This window comes from Hypanus sabinus, chromosome 9 (genome assembly GCF_030144855.1).
Source record: "Hypanus sabinus isolate sHypSab1 chromosome 9, sHypSab1.hap1, whole genome shotgun sequence".
NCBI lineage: Eukaryota > Metazoa > Chordata > Chondrichthyes > Myliobatiformes > Dasyatidae > Hypanus > Hypanus sabinus.
In genome coordinates, this window is record NC_082714.1 from 162,481,553 (window position 1) to 162,505,755 (window position 24,203).

The following is a 24,203-nucleotide window of genomic DNA, read 5'->3' on the forward strand; positions in this document are numbered from 1 at the left end:
TAGGAATACAGATACAAAATTCCCTAAAAGTGGCGTCACAGGTAGATAGGGTTGCAGAGAGAGCTTTTGGTACATTGGCCTTTATAATTCAAAGTACTGAGTGTAAGAGTTGGAATGTTATGGTGAGGTTGTATAAGGCATTGGTGAGGCTGAATTTAGTGTGCAGTTTTGGTCACCGAGTTACAGGAAGGATATTAATAAGGTTGAAAGAGTGCAGAGAAGGTTTACAGGATGTTGCCGGGACTTGAGAAACTGAGTTACAGAGAAAGGTTGAATAGGTTAGGACTTTATTCCCTGGAGCATAGTAGAATGAGGGGAATCTTGATAGAGGTATATAAAATTATAATGGGTATAGATAGAGTGAATGCAAGCAGGCTTTTTCCACTGAGGGTAGGGGAGGAAAAAAACCCAGAGGACATGGGTTAAGGGTGAAGGGGGAAAGTTTAAAGGGAACACTGGGAAGGGCTTCTTCACACAGAAAGTGGTGGGAGTGTGGAATGAGGTGCCAGAAGAAGTGGTAAATGCGGGCTCACTGTTAACATTTAAGAAAAACTTGGACAGGTACATGGATGAGAGGTGTATGGAGGGATATGGGTCAGGTGCAGATCAGTGGGACTAGGCAGAAAAATGGTTCGGCACAGCCAAGAAGGGCCAAAAGGCCTGTTTCTGTGCTGTAATGTTCTATGGTTCTAGGAGATATTACAGGCACTTAATGAATATTTCGCTTCAGTATTCACTATGAAAAAGGATCTTGGCAAATGTAGGGATGACTTAAGCAGACTGAAAAACTTGAGCATATAGACATCAAGAAAGAGGATGTGCTGGAGCTTTTGGAAAGCCTCAAGTTGGATAAATCACCAGAACCGGACGAAATGTACCCCAGGTTACTGTGGGAAACGAAGGAGGAGATTGCCAAGCCTCTGGCACTGATCTTTGCATCATTAATGGCGATGGGGGAGATTCTGGAGGATTGGAAGTTTGTAAATGTTACTCCCTTATTCAAAAGAGGTAGTAGAGATAGCTCAGGAAATTATAGACCAGTGAGTCTTACCTCAGTGGTTGGTAAGTTGATGGAGAAGATCCTGAGAGGCAGGATTTATGAATATTTGGAGAGGCATAATCTGATTAAGAATAGTCAGCATGGCTTTGTCAAAGGCCAGTCATGCCTTATGAGCCTGTTTGAATTTTTTGAGGATATGACTAAACACATTGATGAAGGTAGAGCAGTAGATGTAGTGTATATGTATTTCAGCAAGGCATTTGATAAGGTATCCCATGCAAGGCTTATTAAGAAAGTAAGGAGGCATGGGATTCAAGGGGACCTTGCCTTGTGGATCCAGAACTGGCTTGCACACAGAAGGTAAAGAGTGGCTTTAGACGAGTCATATTTTGCATGGAGGTTGGTGACCAGTGGTGTGCCTCAGGGATCTGTTCTGGGACCCCTTCTCCTCGTGATTTTTATAAATGACCTGGACGAAGAAGTGGAAGGACGGGTTAGTAAATTTGCTGATGACACAAAGGTTGGATGTGTTGTGCATAGTGTGGAGGGCTGTCAGAGGTTACAGTGGGACATTGATAGAAGCAAAACTGGGCTGAGAAGTGGCAGATGCAGTTCAACCCAGATAAGTGTGAAGTGGTTCATTTTGGTAGGTCAAGTAAGATGGCAGAATATAGTATTAACGGTAGAACTCTTGGCAGTGTGGAGGATCAGAGGGATCTTGGGGTCCGAGTCCATAGGGCACTCAAAGCTGCTGTGCAGGTTGACTCTGTCGTTAAGAAGGCATACTGTGCATTGGCCTTTATCAACCTGGGATTGAGATTAAGAGCCAACAGGTAATGTTACAGCTATATAGGAACCTGGTCAGACCCCACTTGGAGAACTGTGCTCAGTTCTGGTCACCTCACTACAGGAAGGATGTGGAAACCATAGAAAGGGTGCAGTGGAGATTTACAAGGTTGTTGCCTGGATTGGAGAGCATGCCTTATGAGAATAGTTTGAGTGAATTTGGCCTTTTCTCCTTGGAGCGACAGAGGATGAGAGTTGACCTGATAGAAGTACATAACATTATGAGAAGCACTGATCGTGTGAATAGTCAGAAGCTTTTTTTTTCCCCCCCAAGGCTGAAACAGCTTACACAAGAGGGCACAGTTTTAAGGTTCTTGGAAGTAAGTACAGAGAAGTCAGGGGTAAGTTTTTTTTACACAGAGTAGTGAGTGCGTAGATGGGCTGTTGTCAATGGTGGTGCAGGTAGCTACGTTAGGGTCTTTTAAGAGACTCCTGGATAGGTACATGGAGCTTAAAAGTATAGAGGGATATGGGTAACCCGAGGTAATTTCTGAAGTAAGTGCATGTTCAGCACAGTATTGTGGGCCGAAGGGCCTGTGTTGTGCTGTAGGTTTTCTATGTTTCATAGAAGCTGAATTAAGCCATTTGATCTATCGTGTCTGTTTCAGCCATAATTGGTGGAGCAGACTCCTCAGCCCCATTCCCCAGCCTTCGCCCTGTAACCTTTGATGTTGCGTCTAATCAAGAACCCATCAAGCTCTGCCTTATATACACCCAATTTACTGGGAGTGTTGTATACAAAGGGTCCAAAGCATTGTTGAGGATCCCTACCTCTCATCCCACTATCTCTTTGTCCCACTACTATCATGAAGGACGTATAGGAGTCTCAGGATAAGGGTAACAGCTCTTCCCCAAGCTGTGAGACTAATGAATACCCTGTCACCAAAGAGGTCTTGTCACCAGGACAACAAATTTTTTACTGTTTACCTGTGCACTTCACATGCATTTTTAACTCTTTTTTAAAACTTATTTGTGGTAATATTTTGTTTAATTATGCTGTGTGAGATACATATATTGTGAGTGCACAGTAGTCCCGAGGAACATAGCTTGGTTTGGTTGTACATATGTACAGTCAGATGACAATAAACTGAAACTTGCATACAGCATAGGAACAAGTCCTTCAGCTCAGTGTTGTGCAGAACTAACTAAAATAGTAATTAAATCCTAATTTATTTGCTTTTGAACTGAGGGGTTACTAGGCTGTTTCTCTGATATTTTGGCAATGACAATAATGGCAAAAGTCAGCTCATACAAGGTTGAGTTCAAAAAAAAAATTTTTTTTACACTGAACAGCTTAAACTTCACATATTCACATAAGCAGCAGAGGTATTTTACATAAACTAGATCCACCAGACTGTTATGTATGCAAACACAGAATAAATTAACGTGTAAAGGCAGATTTTTAGATGCTCTCTAGTGTGCCCTGAAGTGGAAGACTAAGTGGAATGATACTTAACAAAACATTTTCTCTTGTTGCCCAGCAACAAAGCAAGGCATACTGCCATGTTGCCATTATGTTGACACCTTACTAGAAATATGTGATCAAGATTGATCTTTACAAAAACTTTGTTCCATCAAAATGGCATATTAAAGATATTTGAGCAGTAGCATCTGTACTTTGATTTGTGGGGGATATTCTTTCATAAAGCTTATGTTCTTATGTGTCTGTAACTATAGTTTTACATTAGATGTTTAAGCCACATAACTGCATTAGGGGAGGTAAAGCATATTGTCAAGATACCCATTTTGTTTGAGGATCAAGGGGTGAGTCTAAATGCCCTACTGTCTGTACCCAATGATCACAGTTGCAGAGTGTGAAAGACAGAAAAAGTGAACAGCAAGATTTGAGAATCAGCCACTTCATCGTGATCTATTTAACTAGCTGTTCTGGCTGAGACCAGTACTGTCATGGCAACGGGATGTAAGAAATATTAACACAGAACTGAAGGACGCATAAACTTAGAAGAGTTAAATTCTTTACTAAGATGTGTAGGTAGTTTTTATTTCATTCCATGGTTAGTCATCTGTTTTAGTATATTGCCCATTATATTATTTCTCCACTGAATGTAATTAAAAATCAATTTGGCTTTAAAACAAGTGGGAGATCCACTCTGCAGGTTACTAGCAGGAGTGATGAAAGTCTACACCTAATGAATTAAGATTAAATTTTCAGAAGTCTTTTATAAGATAAACTTTAAGGATTGTTCCTAAGAGTATTTTTCTGAAAATACTGAAGCTATAGTACCTAGGACACAAACTTGGTATTTCACCCTTTGTTGTGACCCTTCAATTGAGTCCATTAAATTCCCAATGGCCATGATGGCTATGGGCTCTAAGATTCAAGAAGATGAGCTGAGGAGACTTCCGGTAAGATGGCGATTGCTTAGCCACTTTGAACTTTTGCTCCATCATTCTCCCTATCTTTGCACTATATGACTCCATTCTTAAACCTTAGTTAGGAATTTTATTAGGTCTCTTTTACTTGCCTGCGAACACATCTATCTTATAATGTCTACCAAAAGCTCTAAATCCGGGAAAAAGGAAGTTGCGTCTCTGCCGACTGAGATTCTCGCTGCTCTGGAGCAACATCAAGAAGATATTTTAAAGGAATTTAGAATCTCTTTCAACCAGCTGGATGCCAAATTGGATCGGATCAACGCTAGAGTGGACGAACATGCTGAACATTTATCTCGCATCGACTCAACCTCTGAAGATTTAAAACGCCGTGTCCAATACCTTGAGACCCTCTGTTCCAGCCTAGAGGAGAATAGTAAACTTTTTTCCAAAATGGTGGATCTTGAAAACTGGAGCAAACGTTGCAATCTACGAATTCTTGGTTTGCCAGAGGCCACCGAACAGGGTTCCCTTGTGAAGTTGTTTTCCGATTTTCTCTGTGAGATTTTGGGAAAGAATCTCTTCCGAATCCACCTGAGCTTGAAAGGGCACACAGGGTCTCTGTTCCCCGTGCAATTCTGGGTTCCCACCCGCGACCGGTAATTTTGTGCTTTCATCAATACCAGGTGAAAAACCGTTTGATTATGGAGGCACGCCGTAGAGGTACTTTTGCTTTTCAAAATTCAGTCATTCGTTTTGTGGAGTATTATGCCCCCCAGGTTTTGAAGATGCGTGCTGAGATTAAAGGTATAATGAAAGTGCTTTTTGATCGTGGACTTAGACCCTCCCTTCGTAATCCAGCCGACCTTTGAATTACGCTTGCTACTGAAGGATATAAGTGGTTTAAGTCAGAGAAGGAGGCTGAGGCATTTGTTGGAAGTCTTCCGGCTATCCAGTCTTCTTCGGAACCTGGTCGGACCTCCTAAAATAGTGGATAAGTACCTCTCGCAGTAAAATTATTTTTTCCGGACTCAGACTTTACTTGAATAACTTAGACATTATCTATTGAAACTCTAAGGGCTGTAGACAATCTCTCCCTAGACTTGATGCGTTTTTTCTAAATTGATATTCTGTGCTTAATATTTCCCTGTGGACGTTTAGATTGTACTTGTGTATTCTATTTTATTCTTGTATAACTTTATCTATTGAGTTCTACAATTGACTCTCACTTGTTTTGGAGGTTTGGAGTTTTTATTGAAGGCCTCCCTGTTGGTTGATTTACAATTTAAGTTTTGCTGCCTTTTTTTTTTCTGTAAATGGTTGATAAGTACTCTCCTCGAATCTATAATTTCCCCCTTTTCTCCCTCCCTTTTTTTTCTCTTCTTTAATCTTCTATAATTTTTCGCGGATAGGTTAGTTTTGGTTTTCCTTTGATTTTCTTTGTTTTAAGTTTTATACTTCTGCAGAAGTTGTTCCTATTTGTAATTATGATTTCTAGTGCATAAACTAGTTACCATTTGCTATAGTATTTATACAGAACTGTTGTTAATGACACAGATCTGGAAGTCATATTTGGGTTAATTTTTTTGGTAGAGCTAGCTGCTTTTTTGGGTAGCCGTCTAGTTTTGGGTTGCAAGGGTGGAGTGGATTTTCCAGTTCTAACATCACTCATTATTTCTATTGCTTTCCCTTGTTACTCAGGACATGTTTATGTTTCGATTCTACAAATCTATGCTTATATATCTGCTCCCAGACTGTTATTGTACTGTTAGACTTTTTATATACCTGCTGCCTTTTATGCATTAACAATTGATAATGGCTAGTACACTTAAATTTGTGAGCTGGAATGCAAAGGAATTGAACCATCCCGTTAAAAGAAGGAAGGTATTCTCACATATTAAACAACTCAAAGCTGACATTGCTTTCCTTCAAGAAACTCATATTCGTTGTTCTGATAACTCCCGGCTTTTGTCAAAGTGGGCAGGTCAGCATTTTCATTCATCCTTTTCCACTAAAGCTGGGGGGGGGGTCTCCATCATTATTAACTCAAATATTCCTTTTGAACTCCATAATAAGATATCTAATACAAATGGTCATTTTATTATTGTTTCTGGTAAACTATATAATACTAAAGTTGTACTAGCAAACCTGTATGCCCCCAATTTTGATGATGTTAATTTTTTTGAACTTTTTTTTTTCCTCACTACCAGACTTAAACTCATACTCCCTTATACTGGGTGGTGACTTCAATTGTTGGTTAGATCCTAATTTGGATCGATTGTCCTGTTACTAGACCACCTATTAAATCTGCCTTAGCTATCCAATCATTTCTCTCTAACTATGGTATCTCTGATATATGGCATTTCCTTCATCCTACTGAGAGAGATTATTCTTTTTTTCCACATGTTCACCATACCTTTACTAGAATTGGCTACTTCTTACTCCATAACCAACTCATTCCATTTGTCTATTCTTGTGATTATCAGAGTATACTGATTTCTGACCATGCCCCAATAACTCTCTTTAAACTTTCCTGGTCTCCCTCAGAGGAATAAACACTGGCGGTTTAATTCTACTTTATTATCGGATGATGATTTTCTAAAATTTATTAAGGATCAGATAACCTTTTATTTTAACACTAATACATCACCTGAAGTCTCATCCCAGATTGTCTGGGATGCCATGAAAGCATATCTGAGGGGTCAAATAATCTCCTATACAGCAAATCTCTGATGACCAAACTGGTTTTATTAAAAACCGTCTCCCTTTTTTTAACATTCGGTGTTTATTTAATATTTTATATTCACCTCCAACTGGGATTCCTGAATGTGTTATTTCCCTCGATGCGGAGAGAGCATTTGATCGTATAGAGTGGAACTACCTTTTTGCAGTTTTAGAAAAATTTGTCTTCGGTCAAAGTTTTATCTCTTGGATCAAATTGCTGTATTTGTCTCCTACTGCCTCTGTTTTAACTAATTTTCAGAAATCCCAGTTATTTAACCTCAAACGTGGCACCCGTCAGGGATGCCCTTTAAGTCCCTTTCTCTTTGATTTGGCTATGGAACCTTTGGAGATAGCATTTCGAAATTGTCCTGAATTGACCGGGATTTGGAGAGGGGGTGTTGAGCATAAAAGTTCTCTTTATGCTGATGACTTATTACTCTTTCTCTCAAATCCATCTACATCCTTACCTCCAATGTTTTCACTTCTTGACCAGTTTAGCCAGTTCTCTGGCTATAAACTTAATTTACACAAGAGCGAACTTTTCCCAATTCATAAAGAAGCACAAGAATTAACATTTCTTGATCTCCCTTTTAAAGTAGTCCATAATCAATTTACCTATCTTGGGATTACAGTCACAAGGAAGTTTAAAGATCTCTTTCGTGAAAATTTTGCCAATCTTTCATATACTATAAAACAGAGTCTGGTACAATGGTCACCTCTATCTATGTCTTTGGTAGGTCGTATTAATGTTGTTAAAATGTATGTTCTCCCTAAACTTTTATACTTATTTCAATCAATCCCAATTTTTATTCCTAAATCTTTTTTTGATTCCTTAGATTCTATTATTTTGTCATATCTGTGGAAGAATAAGTGCTCTAGAATTAATAAAGTCTATCTCCAAAAAACCTAAAAAAGAGGGTGGCATGGCTTTACCTAACTTTCGTTTATATTATTAGGCAGCCAATATACGTTGTGCTACCTTTTGGTCTTTTTTCCATGGCCAACTCGTGTGCCCTAAGTGGGTGGCATTGGAGTTGAGCTCCACTAAAGAATTATCTATCTCTGCACTTCTTGGCTCTGTACTCCCTAGTAGTTTGTCCAGATTAATAGTTAATCCTCTTGTTAGACACACTTTGCATATTTGGGCTCAGTTTAGGAAATTTTATGGTTTCCATGGTTTTTCCGTCTTCAGCCCGGTCGTACATAATCACCTTTTTTTTTTAACCTATTACACATGACTCAGCATTCCATGATTGGTATAGGAAGGGCATTAGACATTTTGAAGATTTTTTTTATTGATAATCGCTTCGCTTCTTTTCAACAGCTCTCCACTAAGTTCAATCTGCCCAATGCTCATTTTTTTAGATATCTCCAAATTAGACATTTTATTGTTCCTTTAATTCCTAACTTCCCTGAAATGCCTGAGAAAAATGTTATGGACTTATTTCTTTCCATCAATCCACTAGGTAAAGGTTTAATATCAATTATTCGAGATAAAGTAGCAGCCTTACGACGTGCCCGTGGATAAAATTAAAATGGCATGGGAGCAGGATTTAAATACCTCCTTATCTGATGAGACTTGGGACTCGATTCTTAAATTGGTTAATTCAACCTCTCTTTGTGCTTGCCATTGCCTTCTACAGCTTAAGATTGTTCATAGAGCCCATATGTCTAAATCTAAATTATCTCGATTTTACCCTAACATTAGTCCGCTTTGTGATAAATGCAAAAGGGGCGAGGCCTCTTTCATTCATATGTACTGGTTTTGTCCTAGCTTGGAGAAATTTTGGAAAGATGTCTTCATAACATTATCATATATTCTGAATCACCACCTAGAACCAAACCCTTTAATTGCTTTGTTCAGTTTCTGGGGTGAGACAGATTTACATCTGAGTTCGACTAAGTGTCGAATATTATCTTTTGCCTCTCTCCTGGCTAGACGTTTAATCCTCCTTAGATGGAGAGATGTTGCCCTGCCCACGCATGCTCAATGGCTTAACGATATTATGGCCTGCTTGGACCTCGAAAAAATTCATTATTCAGTTCTTAATTCAGATTTAAAGTTCCATAAGGTCTGGGGACCTTTTATTGAGTACTTTCATAACCTTCCTCTTAACTAAGGTTTTTTTTTCGGTCCCTTGCTTTCAGCTCCTTTTTCTTTTGGTAGTAGGCATTATTATCTTCTGTTGCTAAGTGTATTCACAGTTTGGGGGTTTGATTGTCCTGATTTATATTCTCTATATTGTGTTGTGGTTGGTCCGGAGTTTTTTTTTGTGTTGTGGGGTTTGGGGAGGATACTAATTTTACTTGTCTTCAATTTGGGTGCTTTTTCAATTATCTTTCTTTGTATTATATTGTTATTGTATGCTTATTTTTGCACTGTATCAATGTTCTTCATTTTGATCTGGGTTTGTTTTTATCCATAGTTATGTAGAAAATGTATTAAAAAACTAAAAAAAAAGATGAGCTGATCTTTCATCCAAGCACATCTAAGATGCAAAGAAAGATTGAGTAATTCAATATCTCAGGGAATACCACTCCATTTGAGATAGCACCAGGATTTAAACAGTGCCTAAAAAGAATGAGGCTTTACTCTCAACCCCTGAGATCTCCTACGAAAGGAATGACAATGATAAGATTCAGAATTAGAATCGGCTAAGTATGAAGTGGTAGACCATCTATTTTCTTCTTAATCAATCCTTTTTCCTCAAGTTTCTACTCTTCTGCAATCTATCTCACCTAAATGGCTTAGTATCCCCTTCTACTGCCATGGTTTGAAAGCAGAACATAACTATAAATGGCCCCTTTTGCAGTTGCAGAATTTAACATCTACTTCTAATGGCAAGAAATAACTGCTTATCCTCTGGGCTGTCACAAATCACAATGCAATACATCAGGAAATTTCTAACCATGACTATAGATCATGGATTGGTAAAACAATACGCTGAAACAGATTTCTTCTCACCAAATCCATTATCTTGAAGAATACTGCACATATTTTCTTTAAGGGTGATGACATCAGATGTACTCTGGTTTAATGTAAAGTGCTCACCAACATCAATTGCACTAGGGACAAAGTTAATTTTAAGTAAATGATTAATATCAGCAATCTACATACTAACACAACAGAAATTACAATCAGCCCTCCAAAAGCTGTTTCGTTTAAATGTGCAACAGTGATTTACAATAAATACTTATATATCTATCCTTTAAGTCGTTTGAGTCATGCTGCTTATCTTGCCTGAGTATTCTTTACTTAAATTCATTATTTATTTTCCTTTTATATTTATCCCATTCACCGAGATTGTATCACAATTAAGGTACAAATTGCATGGAATCAAGAAATGTGTGGAATGAAATTTTCAGCCAATGGCCATGGATTTGTACCATGAGCCAATGATTTCCACATGTAATGAGCTTCCAATCTCAAGTGACATCATGGGGTAATGAGGTTTAGACTGCTGGGTATTCGTCTGCATCAGAGACCAGGATTGGTTAAGTAATTGACACACTTTGCAAGCCTCATAAATCTGTGTTGTAAGACCACTATTCTGGAAAGGGTGACAAGCTTCCCCAGGAGAATGTAGCTCAGGCTCCCCAATAACTTTCCCACTACTGATATCAGGCCCACTAGCTTAGAATTTCCAAGTTTATTTTTAGAGCCTTTCTTAAACCGCTGAACATTGGCTATCCTCCAATCTTCTGCTAGGGTCCCTGCAATTGCTGCACTTGCCTCCCACAGAGTTCGTGGGGACACCTTGTCAGACCTTGGGGAATTGTTTCTCTATTAGTCACAATGGTGGTGATGGTTCCTTTCCACACCTTGTTGTGCATCAGGCAGCAACCTTGACATTTTTGTCTGTTTTTTTAGGTCAAGTTGGAAAGCGTGCAAGGAGCTGGTTGGATTTGAACCTAGGACCACTCGTCTCCAGGTCTGGTGCAGATGCCTCTACTCCATTGGCCAATATTAGTCACAATAGCTGAAAATAAAACCCCTAAAGCCAAATATTGTCTAAGTGTAAATCATAAATTATAGGCGAATTTACATCAGAATTGCTTGTGAGGAGAGAGGAGAGGAATATTTCTAGATTCTCTATGAATCGTATCACTTCAACCTTATTTAAGCATTTTACCATATTTATAATTTAATTATTCACAATAAAAATTGTTAGCTCTTGAGTAATTTAGGTCATTTTATTTTTCTAGCCAAAACTAATCTGATTATTTTCTTTTACACAGCAACAATGATGCTTTGGGAAAGTTTAAGCTGAGCCATAATAATGCTCGAGTCAGCAAGAATGGGCCTGAAATTCATGGGCAGTAGGATGGCTATGCTCATTCTCTTAGACTGAACAAGAATGTACCGCATTGTGGTAAAATGTACCACCTTTGTCTGTGACAATCTCTCAACTGCAATTATGTGTAAAATATTAAAGAATGCTCTTAATAATGCTGATGAAATATTGTCAGCCTTGGAGGCTTCAGGATATTGTGAGTTAAATTAACTAATACCAAATAAAGGTGAGGGTGCCAAATCGGAAACGGCTAACAATATTGGATGTATGTGACCTTAAGAACTTTATGTGAATAAACAAATCAACAAATAGATAAATCTTTCAACGTACTAAAGATAGTCAGAAACATTCACCTAACAAGTGACTACAAAACCAAGGACATGTTGCAAAATAATTTTAAAGGGGTTATTCCAGATCTGGAAATAATTTTAATAAAATGGGCTGCATGGAGACAAAATACGACCAATTAAAAAGGACTAAGAATTATTCATCTCCTTCATTGCAGAATCAGACATTCTACTGTAACCAGAGAGCAGCAACGTGGTTCCTACATTTTTAATTAACAAAATTGAAAATGCTGTAAGCATAATTTAAATGGCAAAAGAACAGACTTTAAAATTTTTCTTTAACATTTTACTGAGAAGTGCTTTGTAAAAGCTATAATGAGTTGTTATATTGCAAATATAATGTAAGTCACCAGCAAACCTAACACCTAAGAGCACAAACTTAGGTGAGAATTTTTTTTCAATACAACAGCCTGTAAGCAGTGTAATAATACAGTTTCACCCTACAATTTATAAAATTCAGGAACCTACTCCACATCCGGCAGCAGAACAGAAAAGTCATGAAACTCTTCAGGTAGTGTTATGGCATTGTATCTGGCTTCAAGATTTTCCTCATCAAGGTCCACGATATCTATATTAACAAACATAGCCAACTGGGATTTTATAATGATTTAAAGTTTATGATTTAACTTCCCCACAGTTCCAAAGAATGATCCTGAAAATTATGTCAACAATAAAGTTACTTGATTCCACAACAATAATGTTGATTGCAAATTGGAAATATGTATTAATTAGCAGTAACTTACTCACTCACCAACCTTCCCCCTCACCTGGCTTCATCTATCACCTTCCAGCTTAAACTCCTTCCTCTCTACCCACTTTTTATTTTGACTTTTTTCCCCTTCCTTTTCAGTCTTGATGAAGTCTTGGCTCCATAATACTGCCCAACCTGTATTTTGTGTGTGCAGCTATTAGTTAGCAATTCTGCTTCAGGTGATCAATGCAGGAATTGGCTTCCCCAAGCTTTTTAACAGAATGAGAGAATAGTTATTGCCCAGGAGAGCACCCAGGCCATTGAGCTTACACTATACAAATGCAGAAGGAATTTGCCTAGTCATTCTCCACTGATCCTCCACCCTTCGCCTTCAAGCTTATCCCTTTTCAATGTCATGAGTAAATCTGGCTTTCCCTGTTATCACTGGCAGTGCATTCCACTTGCAACATAAAGGATTTCCTCCTCATATCACTTTTTCTTTCATCAGAATACCAGAGTACAGATCAGAAATAAAAGCTCCTCCTCACTGACAATCAAAAAGTGTACTTCAAGGATGTGAGCTTAGCCCACTGCTCTACCCCCTTTACATGCAAGACTGTGTTGTTAGACACAGCTCCAACACCATCTATAAATTCTCTGATGACACACTGTGGGCAGAATCTCGGATAGTGATGAGGAGGGGTAGAAGAGTGAGATAGATCAGCTAGCTGAGTGGTATCACAACAACAGTCTTGCACTCAACATCAGTAAGACCAAGGACTTAATAGGGGACTTATGGAAGGGAGGTCTGGAGAACATACACCAATCCTCATTGAGGGGTTAGGAGTGGGAAGGGTGAGTAGCTTCAAGTTCCTGGGTGTCAACATCTCTGAAAGTCCATCCAGGCCCAGTACATTGATGCAATTATGAAGAAGGCTCTATTTCACTAGGAAATTAAGGAGATTTGGTATGTCACTAAAGGCACTTGCAAATTTCTACAGATGTACTGTGGAGAACATTCTAACTGGTTGCACCACTGCCTGGTATGGGGGCACCAATGCACAAGATTGGTAAAAGCTACAGGTGATGTACATTCAGTCAGCTCCATTATGGGCACTAGCCTCTGCAGCATCGATGACATCTTCAAAAAGCAATGACTCAAAAAGGCGACATCATCAAGGACCCTCACCATCCAGGACATGCCCTCTTCTCATTACTACCATCAGAGAGGAGGCTTAGGAGCCTGAAGACCCACACTCACATCTTAGGAACAGCATTTTCCCCTCTGTCATCAGATTTCTGAACAATCCATGGACACTACCTCACTAATTTGCTCTCTTTTTGAATTACTTTTTTAAAATATTTCTTATTGTAACTTATAGTAATTTCTTACATCTTGCACTGAACTGCTGTCACAAGACAAATTTCACAACATGTCAGTGATAGTAAACCTGATCCTTATTCTGAAAGCTAAGAAAATCCATGAATGATTAAATCTATAGATATTACTAAATGTAACAAAACAAGGTTTAAGTACACCTGCGAAACCCTGTCATCATTATCTTGCAAAAATCAAAAGCAAAATATTTTTAATGAATCAAAAGAACTGTCCAAAGACCCAGTGATTGTACTGTACCTGGTCGAAAAGCCACTTTAATTTTTGTGAATGCCTCATTGCAGTCTGCCAAGAGATATTTTGCCTTTCGATTGTAAATCCTCACCACTCCTAGAAGAAGGTGGCCTGAAGTTCTCAATGCAATTTTAATCTGAGAGAAATAAAAAAAACCCGTCTCATGAATAAAGTTCTAATCTGTTATCCTGCCTAAACTCACGCACCACATATTAATTACCATTATTTATTTTTTTTTTTTGTAATTTTTATGTCTTGTACTATATTGCTACTGCAAAACAGCAGATTTCACAATATGTCAGTGATATAAAAACATGAGTCTGAATTAGATGTGAAATAAGATTAATTCACTGATGAAGACTGACTGCCTCTAACTTCTCGGATATGACTGATGTTTCCAGAGTGCAATCATTCTGAAATGTCAAGAGTTTGACCTGCAGATTACATGATACATATTACATTGCCCATTCATTGTTAAAGTTACGTCAATTAAAACTACATTCAAAATATAAAGCAGTTTGCAATTCATTAATTGTGTCATATAAACTTCAGAACCATCTTGTAAATTGAACATCCAGTTACTTTACCTTGGGTGAAATAATGCTTTCAATAGTAGCCTCCAGATTGCACTCAAAGACATGAGCTTTCGTTAGCTTTTTATCCCAATGGGCAGCAAGCCATATCTTAGCCAGTGGCCCACGTTTGCTCAGAAATAAAGAAGCATAGAACATTGCTGCAGCTGCAAGAACCACAAGCGAGAGAAAATGCTGTTGAAGAAGAAAATTTATAGTGAAACATTGAAGAATAATGGATCAGATTAGTGAAAATTCAGCAAGGTGAAAATATGCTAGCACAAGGCTATATAGGGATAGTTTTTTCTTAATTTCCTATTTATCATTGAAATGAATGTTTTATAAACAGGAATAAATCAAAATTCAAGTTGTCTGAAATGTTTAGCAATCTCTTATCCTTCTTAAAATTGCTTAAACTCTTCCTAAATGTTGAAATTTTTTAAATCACCAACCCTGGTTAATACATTCAAATGCATAGAAAACCTCTGGACAAGTAGCCCCTGAATTCAGACTGAGAGAAATGGTTACATGTCTTCCTCTGGTTATGAATACCCAACTTATGGATTGCCCATACATATGAACGAACATTTGGGAAATCAGTAGAAATGACAGGGATGGATTTGCTGGTTACTGCAGGCAGTTTTGCTGATTAGGAACTTGTCACTTTCTTGTATTTTTTTCTCCCAAACAATGCCTGGCCCCAGGTTCAAAATCAGCTGCTTTCCTTCAACCATTTGGTTATAGATCCAACTAGTATAATACACACAAAATGCTGGAGGAACTCAGCAGGCCAGGAAGCATCAATGCAGAGAAATAAACAAGGTCTATGACCTTTAATCAGGAACACTCAGTCTACTGGAGGAACTCAGCAGATCAGGTAGCATTATCGAGAGGAATAAAGATTTGATGTTTCAGGTTGAGACCCTTCATCAGACTGGAAATGAAGCCAGAATAAGAAGGATGGGGGGGGGGGGGGGGAGGGCTGTTGCTCTGGATTTCCAGCATCTGCATTATCTTTTGTTTACAACCACAGTTTAGCAACACAACTACTTTACACATTTTTTCTGTTTTCATTTGAGTTCTTATACAATTTGTGTATAATTTATGTTGTTTTTTTTTGTGAATGTTGCTTAGCTGATGCTATGTGCCTGTGATGCCTCCTGAACCTTGTTTTCCATTGCATCTGTGCAAACATACACTTGTGCACATGACAATAAGCTCCACCGTGACTTTGACTTCAGTCACTGTGTCAGTGAGGTCAGTTGACAGCCACTTTTTTCCCCATGCTGGCTTGCTCTCTTGTCACGGCCTTTCCTGTTCATTTCCAATTTATGAACAGTTCTCAGGAACTGTTATACTTAGTCATACTGTGGGGACTTCCTATATGTGGTTGAGAGCAAAAGAAAAAACTTTAGGCTGTAGAATACAGATTGCCCAGACACTTAAACAGAATAATGGCAGGTGGAATTTAATCCAGAAGCACCTTTAATCAGAGGCAAAGATGGAGGTCAGAGTGATATCAGGAAGTTTGTTTTTCCACACAGCGTGGTTAGAATTCCGAATACACTGCCTGAGATGGTGGAGGAGGCAGTAATTCTCAAACATTTACTAAGACTTGAATTGCTAAGGCACAGAAGGCTACTGAAGAAAAGCTGACAAATAAGATTAGTGTATACAAAGGGCCTATTTTTGTGCTGTATGACTCTGGAGGCAAGGTAATGTATTTGAGAAGGTATAAAAAGACAAGTGAAAACACAGTAAATGAGAGGCTATTGGGAGTACTGAGGAACAGAAGACCTTGTAAGAATATGCCCATAAATTGTTAAAGTTAGCGGGTTAGATCTATAGTTGTATAGCTATATGGAACGTGTTCCTTTACTTTGCTGGGCAGAACATGTAAGAGAAAGGAACTTACATGCAATTCTAGCAGATCCCCATTTCAGTACTGCATATAATTTCATCACCAGATTTTAAAAAAGATGCAAAGTCCTGAGGTCTGGAGACTTATGAGGATTTGCCAAAATTTGAAAGCTTTAACAATGAAGAAAAAAGATGGACTAGAGCTGTTTCCTTGTGAAAGCGAAGATTAAGGAGAAGAAATTTTTGGCAGATGAACACGTGGCTGAGAAACTGGTGTAGGAGGCAGAGTTTCAGATTTCTAGATCATTGGGACCTCTTCTGGGGCAGGTGGGACCTGTACAAGAGAGACGGGTTACACCTGAACTACAAGGGGACCAATATACTTGCAGGGAGGTTTACTAGTGTTATTGGGGAGGGTTTAAACTAGATTTGCAGGGGGATGGGAACCAGAGTGCCAGAGTAGATACTGAAACGGGGGTAAAAATAAATGATGTTAGTAGTTCATGCAAAGTCATAATTAGTAAGGTTGTGTATGGTGGTAACAATCTGCTGAGGTGTGTATATTTCAATGCAAGGAGTATTGTGGGAAAGGCAGATGAGCTGAGGGCCTGGATTGACACGTGGAATTATGACATCATAGCCATTACTGAAACTTGGCTACAGGAGGGGCAGGACTGGCAGCTCAATGTTCCAGGGTTCCGATGTTTCAGACATGATAGAGGCAGAAGGATGAAGGGTAGGGGGGGTAGCTTTGCTAGTCAGGGAAAATATTACAGCAGTGCTTCAGTAGGACAGATTAGAGGGCTTGTCTACTGAGGCCATATGGGTGGAGCTGAGAAACGGGAAAGGTATGACAACATTAATCGGTAATTATGACATCATAGCCATAACTGAAACTTGGCTACAGGATTATTGTATTATAGACCACCCAATAGTCAGCGAGAATCGGAGGAGCAAATCTGCAGAGATAACAGACAACTGCAGGAGACAGAAAGTTGTGATTGTAGGGGATTTTAATTTTCCACACATTGATTGGGACTCCAATACTGTTAAAGGTCTAGATGTGTTAGAGTTTGTGAAATGTGTTCAGGAAAGTTTTCTAAGTCTATATATAGATGTACCAACTAAGGAGGATGCAATATTAGATCTCCTATTAGGAAATAAGTTAGGGCAGGTGACGGAACTGTGTGTAGGGGAACACTTTGGTTCCAGTGATAACGTCATTAATTTCAACTTGATCATGGATAAAGATAGATCTGGTCCTCGGGTTGAAGTTCTAAACTGGAAAAAGGCCAAATTTGAAGGAATGAGAAAGGATCTAAAAAGCGTAGATTGGGATAGGTTGTTCTCTGGCAAGGATGTGATTGGTAAGTGGGCGGCCTTCAAAGGAGAAATTTTGAGAGTGCAGTGTTTGTACGTTCCTGTCAGGGTTAAAGGCAAAATGAATAAGAATAAGGAAACTTGGTTCTCGAGGGATATTGGAACTCTGATAAAGAAGAAGAGAGATATATAACATGTATAGGCAACAGGGAGGAAATAAGATGCTTGAGGAATATAAAAAAAGAGTAAGAAAACACTTAAGAAATCAGGAGGGCTAAAAGAAGACATGAGGTTGCTTTGGCAGTCAGGGTGAAGGTTAATCCTAAGAGCTTCTACAGGTATGTTAAGAGCAAAAGGATAGTAAGGGATAAAATTGGTCCTCTTGAAGATCGGAGTGGTTGGCTATGTATGGAACTAAAAGAAATGGGAAAGATATCAAATGTTTTTTTTGCATCTGTAGGTACTAAGGAAACTGGAATGGAGTCTATGGAAACAAGGCAAACAAGTAGGGAGGTCATGGAATTTATACAGATTAAAGAGGAGGAGGTGCTTGATGTCTTGAGGGAAATCAGAGTAGATGAATCCCCAGGACCTGACAGGGTATTCCTTTGGACCTTGAGGGAGACTAGTGTCTCCCAGGGCAGGGGCCCTGGCAAAAATATTTAAAATGTCAATATCCACGGGTCAGATGCTGGAGGATTGGAGTTCATGTAGTTCTGTTGTTTAAAAAAGGCTCAAAAAGTAAGCCGGGAAATTAGGCTGATAAGTTTGACATCGCTAGTGGGTAAATTATTGGAAGGAATACTGAGAGATAGGATCTACAAGTATTTGGATCGACAGGGACTTATTAGAAACAGTCAGCATGGCTTTGTGCGTGGTAGGTCATGTTAAATCAATCTATTAGAGTTTTTCGAGGAAGTTACCAGGAAAGTGAATGAAGGGAAGGCAGTGGATGTTGTATACATGGACTTTAGTAAGGCCTTTGACAAGGTCCTGCATGGGAGGTTAGTTAGAAGATTCAGTCACTAGGTATACATGGTGAGGTAGTAAATTGGATTAGACATTGGCTCAATGGAAGAAGCCAGAGAGTGGTAGTGGAGGATTGCTACTCTGAAGTGGAGGCCTGTGACTAGTGTGCCACAGGGATCAGTGCTGGGTCCATTGTTATTTGTCGTCTATATCAATGATCTGGATGATAATGTGGCAAATTGGATCAGCAAATTTGCTGATGATACAAAGAATGGAGGTGTAGTGGACAGTAAGGAAGGTTTTCAAAGCTTGCAGAGGAATTTGGACCAGCTGGAGGAATGGGCTGAAAAATGGCAGATGGAGTTTAATGTGGACAACTGTGAGGTATTGCACTTCAGAAGGTCAAATCAAGGTAGACCATACAAAGTAAATAGTAGGACATTGAGGAGTGCAGTAGAACAGAGGGATCTAGGAGTACAGATACATAATTCCCTAAAAGCGGTGTCACAAGTGGATAGGGTTGTAAAGAGAGCTTTTGGTACATTGGGCTTTATAAATCAAAGTATTGAGTATAAGAGTTGGAATGTAATGGTGAGGTTGTATAAGACATTGGTGAGACCAAATTTGGAGTATTGTGTGCAATTTTGGTCACCTAATTACAGGAAGGATATTAATAAGGTTGAAAGAGTGCAGAGAAAGTTTACAAGGATGTTGCCGGGACTTGAGAAACTGAGTTACAGAGAAAAGTTGAATAAGTTAGGACTTTATTCCCTGGAACGTAGGGGAATGAGGGGAGACTTAGAGGTATATGAAATGATGGGTACAGATAGAATGAATGCAAGCAGGCTTTTTCCACTGAGGGTAGGGGAGAAAAAAAACCCAGATGTCGTGGGTTAAGGGTGAAGGGGGAAAGTTTAAAGGGAACATGGGGGGGGGCTTCTTCACGCAGAGAGAGGTGGGAGTGTAGAATGAACTGCCAGATGAAGTGGTGAATGCGGGCTCACTTTTGACATTTAAGAAAAAATTGGACAGGTATATGGATGAGAGGGGTTTGGAGGGATATGGCCCAGGTGCAGGTCAGTGGAACTAGGCAGAAAAATGGATCAGCACAGCCAAGAAGGGCCAAAAGGCCTGTTTCTGTGCTGTAATGTTCTATAGTTCTATGGTTCTAAATAAGATAAAGGGGCCAAAAGGAATTGAAAACAAAGAGTGCATAGATTTGAAGAACATAAGACATAAAACATAGGAGCAAATTAGGCCATTCAGCCCATTTTACAGCACATTTGATCATGGCTGATTTAATGTCCCTCTCAACCCCATTCTCCTTCCTTCTCTCCATAACCTTTGACACCCTATCAACCTCCACTTTAAATTTACCTTTTGACTTGACCACCACAACCATCTGTGGCAATGCATTCTATAGAAATTTCTCCTCATCTCTGTTCTAAATGAATATCCCTCTATGCTAAAGCTATGCTCTCTGGTCCTAGACACCCCCAAATGTTGTAAACATCCTCTCCATGTCCACTCTGTCTAGGACTTTCAACATTCAATAGATTGCAATAAGATCCCTCCTCATTCTTCTAAAGAAGAGCAAGTACAGGTCAAGAGCTACCAAATATTCCACATGTGTTAACCCCTTCAATCTCAGGATCATTCTCATACACCTCCATCTGGATGCTCTCCAATACCAGCAAATACTTTATAAGAATAGGGTCCAAAACTGCTTACAATACTTCAAATGTGATCTGACCAATGCCTTATAAAGCCTCAGTATTACACCCTTACTTTTATATTCTAGTCATCTGGAAATAAATGTGAACATTGCACTTGCCTTCCTTACTATTGACTCAACCTTGCAAGTTAAACTTTAGGGAACCCTGCAACAGGACACCCAAATCCCTTTGCACCTCTAATTTCTGAACTAAATCCTGTCTTAGAATGTCTTTATTCCTTCTACTGAAGTGCATGATCAAACACATCCTTAGACTAGATTTCTGATGACATGTCTCAGCCTGAAACTTCAACTATATTCTTTTCCATAAATGCTGCCTGGCCTGCTGAGTTCCTCCAGCATTTTGTGTGTTGCTTGGAGTTCCAGCATCTGCAGATTTTCTCGTCTAAATTCTATCTGCCATTTCATTGCCCAGGCTCCCAATCTGACCAAGTCCTGCAAATACTGTGCTTCTTCAACACTACCTGCTTCTCTACCTATCTTTGTATCATTCACAAACTTGGCTTCAAAGCCATCGATTTAATTTATTATAGAGATGTAAATAATCCCAATAAAAAATGTACTCTTGAGTACTAATATTGAAAACAAATTAGTAACACTATGTCCTCTGGAGCATAAGTCGGTGTCTATAACAGCATAAAAAACATAAAACAGGGTAAGCCCAAATCCCGGTGTCTGTTCCATTATTCAGTAATTAAGCTAATCCTGCATCTTCACTTACAGGTACATTTATATCCCAATTCCTAATATTCCTTTTACCTTAAGAGCTAAGAAGTCACCAATCCCAACCTTGAATATATAATGTTCAGAAGTCTGCTATTATCTTGTCTGCATAATTGTTCTGATCCAGTTAGTGTAGACAAAAGCACTGGCACAGTGGCATAGTGGTTAACACAACACTTTACACTACAGATAATCCAGGTTCAATTCCCTCTGCTGCCTGTAAGAAGTCTGTGCATTCTCCCTGTGACCGCGAGGGTTTCCTCCCACAGTCCAAAGTGAACTAGGTGGTAGGTTAATTAATTAGTCAATGTAAGTTGTAAGTTAGGATAGAGTTAAATCAGGAGACGCTGGGCGTCAGGCCTGAAGGAACGGAATGACCAGTTCTACTCTGAAACTCAATAAAAATAAATTAAAACTTTCTGTATTTACAATCAAACCAGGAATTTATGTAAAACCAAGCTGGTACATGAGACTGCTGTATTGTTAGAGGTTATCTCTGCTACATGTGATGATGGATTTGGTATAGTAAACTCTGGTAACCCAAACAACTGGCACATTGGCCAGATATTCTGAACTACTAGACATTATTTTCTTTTAATTCACATTTTTTAGATTTCACACAAGGATTTTTCAGTGAACTTGTTTAAAAGATAGCAGGAAAGGCACACAGGTGAGTTCAAAGATTGAATAGGAATTTAAGAGAATATGAAAACAGGGGCTACCTGTATATGAGAAACAGGAAACACATCATGTTACAGTATGCAGGGTAACAGGGTCCCTGAGTGTGAATGGAAACACAGACTGCAGAGAACTGAAGGGTGAATGAAAACAGGAGCCTTGGTGAGTTAGAGAAAGAACAAGAACAGGGAAATGATGTGTCAGAGGGAGATTGGGAACAGGGAAATGGTGTTAGAGGGAAAATGAGAACACAGAAATGGTGAGTCAGAGTGACAAGAACAGGGAAATAGTGTGTCAAAGGGAGAAGAACAGGGATATGGTGTGTCAGAGGCAGAATCAGAATGGATTATCACACTTACTGTAACAGTCTGTTCTACCAGCAGGTTAAAGACCTACTGCACTCCAGGAAGAGAAACTCAGGAGAACACACACCAGTCTTTAGCAAGGGGTCAGCAGGAGAAAGGATGAACAACTTCAAGTTCCTGAGTGTCGACCTCTCTGAGAATCTAGCCTGGGTCCAGCGTATCTTTTTCTCCAGAAATACTTTATTCAGAAAAATAAAGTTACTTACATCGGAAAAAAACATTCGTTAAATCTGAGTTCTTATACAATAAATAAAGTTATTTACAATAAATTATGCGTTGACTCTCTGTCCCTATTCAAATTAAAGATGTTTACAATAAAACATTGACTCTCAAACTTTCGTCAAGGATTATCAAGACTTAATTACAATAAGATTATGAAAGATGAACATCCAGGCGTTGACTCTCATTCCTTTACGGTCTATACATTTCCAGCCACTCCTGGGGCACCATGTTGACTCATCTACCCACACCGCTGATGAGGGGTATTCTTCTCCCCTCCCACCCCCGCGGGCGGTGGTTACACAGCTGCTGGGGACGAACCTGGACGCCATCCCTCCCACCCTCCTCGGCGCAAAGAGGTGGGCAGCGGGGTGTGGAGGGATCGGACTGGCGATGGTCAACTGTGTCCTTCTCCTGCCGCGCCCGCCCGACATTACGTGCTGACCGCTGTGGTCCAAGGCGGCGACCGAGGAGAACTCTACCAGGGACCGCCCGACATTACGTGCTGACCGCTGTGGTCCAAGGCGGCGACCGAGGAGAACTCTACCAGGGACCGCCCGACATTACGTGCTGACCGCTGTGGTCCAAGGCGGCGACCGAGGAGAACTCTACCAGGGACCGCCCGACATTACGTGCTGACCGCTGTGGTCCAAGGCGGCGACCGAGGAGAACTCTACCAGGGACCGCCCGACATTACGTGCTGACCGCTGTGGTCCAAGGCGGCGACCGAGGAGAACTCTACCAGGGACCGCCCGACATTACGTGCTGACCGCTGTGGTCCAAGGCGGCGACCGAGGAGAACTCTACCAGGGACCGCCCGACATTACGTGCTGACCGCTGTGGTCCAAGGCGGCGACCGAGGAGAACTCTACCAGGGACCGCCCGACATTACGTGCTGACCGCTGTGGTCCAAGGCGGCGACCGAGGAGAACTCTACCAGGGACCGCCCGACATTACGTGCTGACCACTGTGGTCCAAGGCGGCGACCGAGGAGAACTCTACCAGGGACCGCCCGACATTACGTGCTGACCGCTGTGGTCCAAGGCGGCGACCGAGGAGAACTCTACCAGGGACCGCCCGACATTACGTGCTGACCGCTGTGGTCCAAGGCGGCGACCGAGGAGAACTCTACCAGGGACCGGTATGGCGGCCGCGCCCGCCCGACGGGAGTGTTGGGGCCAGACCCATCCTTCGCAGCCAGGGCACATGGTGGTACTTGGTGCCCACGCATCTGGCATCCAGCCGATGCCCCCACCCCGGGGGGTTGTCCAGCGACTTGAGTGAGAGGGGACTCTGGCAAGTTTCTGCAGGTGCACCGTGGAGGACATTCGAGCCGCCTGTTAGATCAGGAAGAGCTGCCGGAAGGTGCAAACTCAGCCAGCTCCATCACGGGCACCCGTCTGCCCCGCGTTGAGGGCAGCTTCAAAAAGCGATGCCTCTGAAAGGTGGCATCCACGATTGACGACCCACATCCCCTCTTTTCAATGCCACCGTCAAGGAGGTCGTGCAGGAGCCTGAAGACCCATAGTCAGCAATTCAGGAGCAGTTCCTTCCATCAGTTTTCTCAACAGCGCATGAGCCCATGAAAACAGCTTTGTTACTTTTCCTTTCTCACTCAGCTAGTTACTTAATTCTGCAATTGACATCAACTTGCACTGTAACTGCTGCTGCAAAATAACAAACTTCACGACTTACGTGAGCAAAATTGATTGTATTTGCCTCAGTAAGTAGTGCATTTCAAAGCCCATCCTTGGTTTGAAGCTCTGTGATGATTGCAATGTACTAGATCAGTAATTCCGTACTTATCGGAAAAGGACCACTTTCCAGGGAGTTTGGTGAAATCCGCTGCAGTGTCAATCTCTGCAACTTTCCTGTTTCTTTACGATTTAATATAA

General features: G+C 40.3%; 1 protein-coding gene across 1 annotated transcript in view; it reads right to left on the reverse strand.

Annotated features, from left to right (window-relative positions):
- LOC132399990 (double-strand-break repair protein rad21 homolog) overlaps positions 1-24,012 on the reverse strand; it is a 126,630-nt gene extending 102,618 nt beyond the window's left edge. The window contains exons 1-5 of the mRNA XM_059981007.1: positions 24,004-24,012; positions 14,455-14,634; positions 13,874-14,003; positions 12,015-12,114; positions 9,870-9,970 (exon numbers count right to left, since the gene is read on the reverse strand). Of these exons, the coding sequence (XP_059836990.1) occupies positions 9,870-9,970; positions 12,015-12,114; positions 13,874-14,003; positions 14,455-14,598 (475 nt within the window). The 5' untranslated portion in view covers positions 14,599-14,634; positions 24,004-24,012. The remainder of the gene's footprint in view (positions 1-9,869; positions 9,971-12,014; positions 12,115-13,873; positions 14,004-14,454; positions 14,635-24,003) is intronic.
- Between the last annotated feature and the right edge of the window lie 191 nt (positions 24,013-24,203).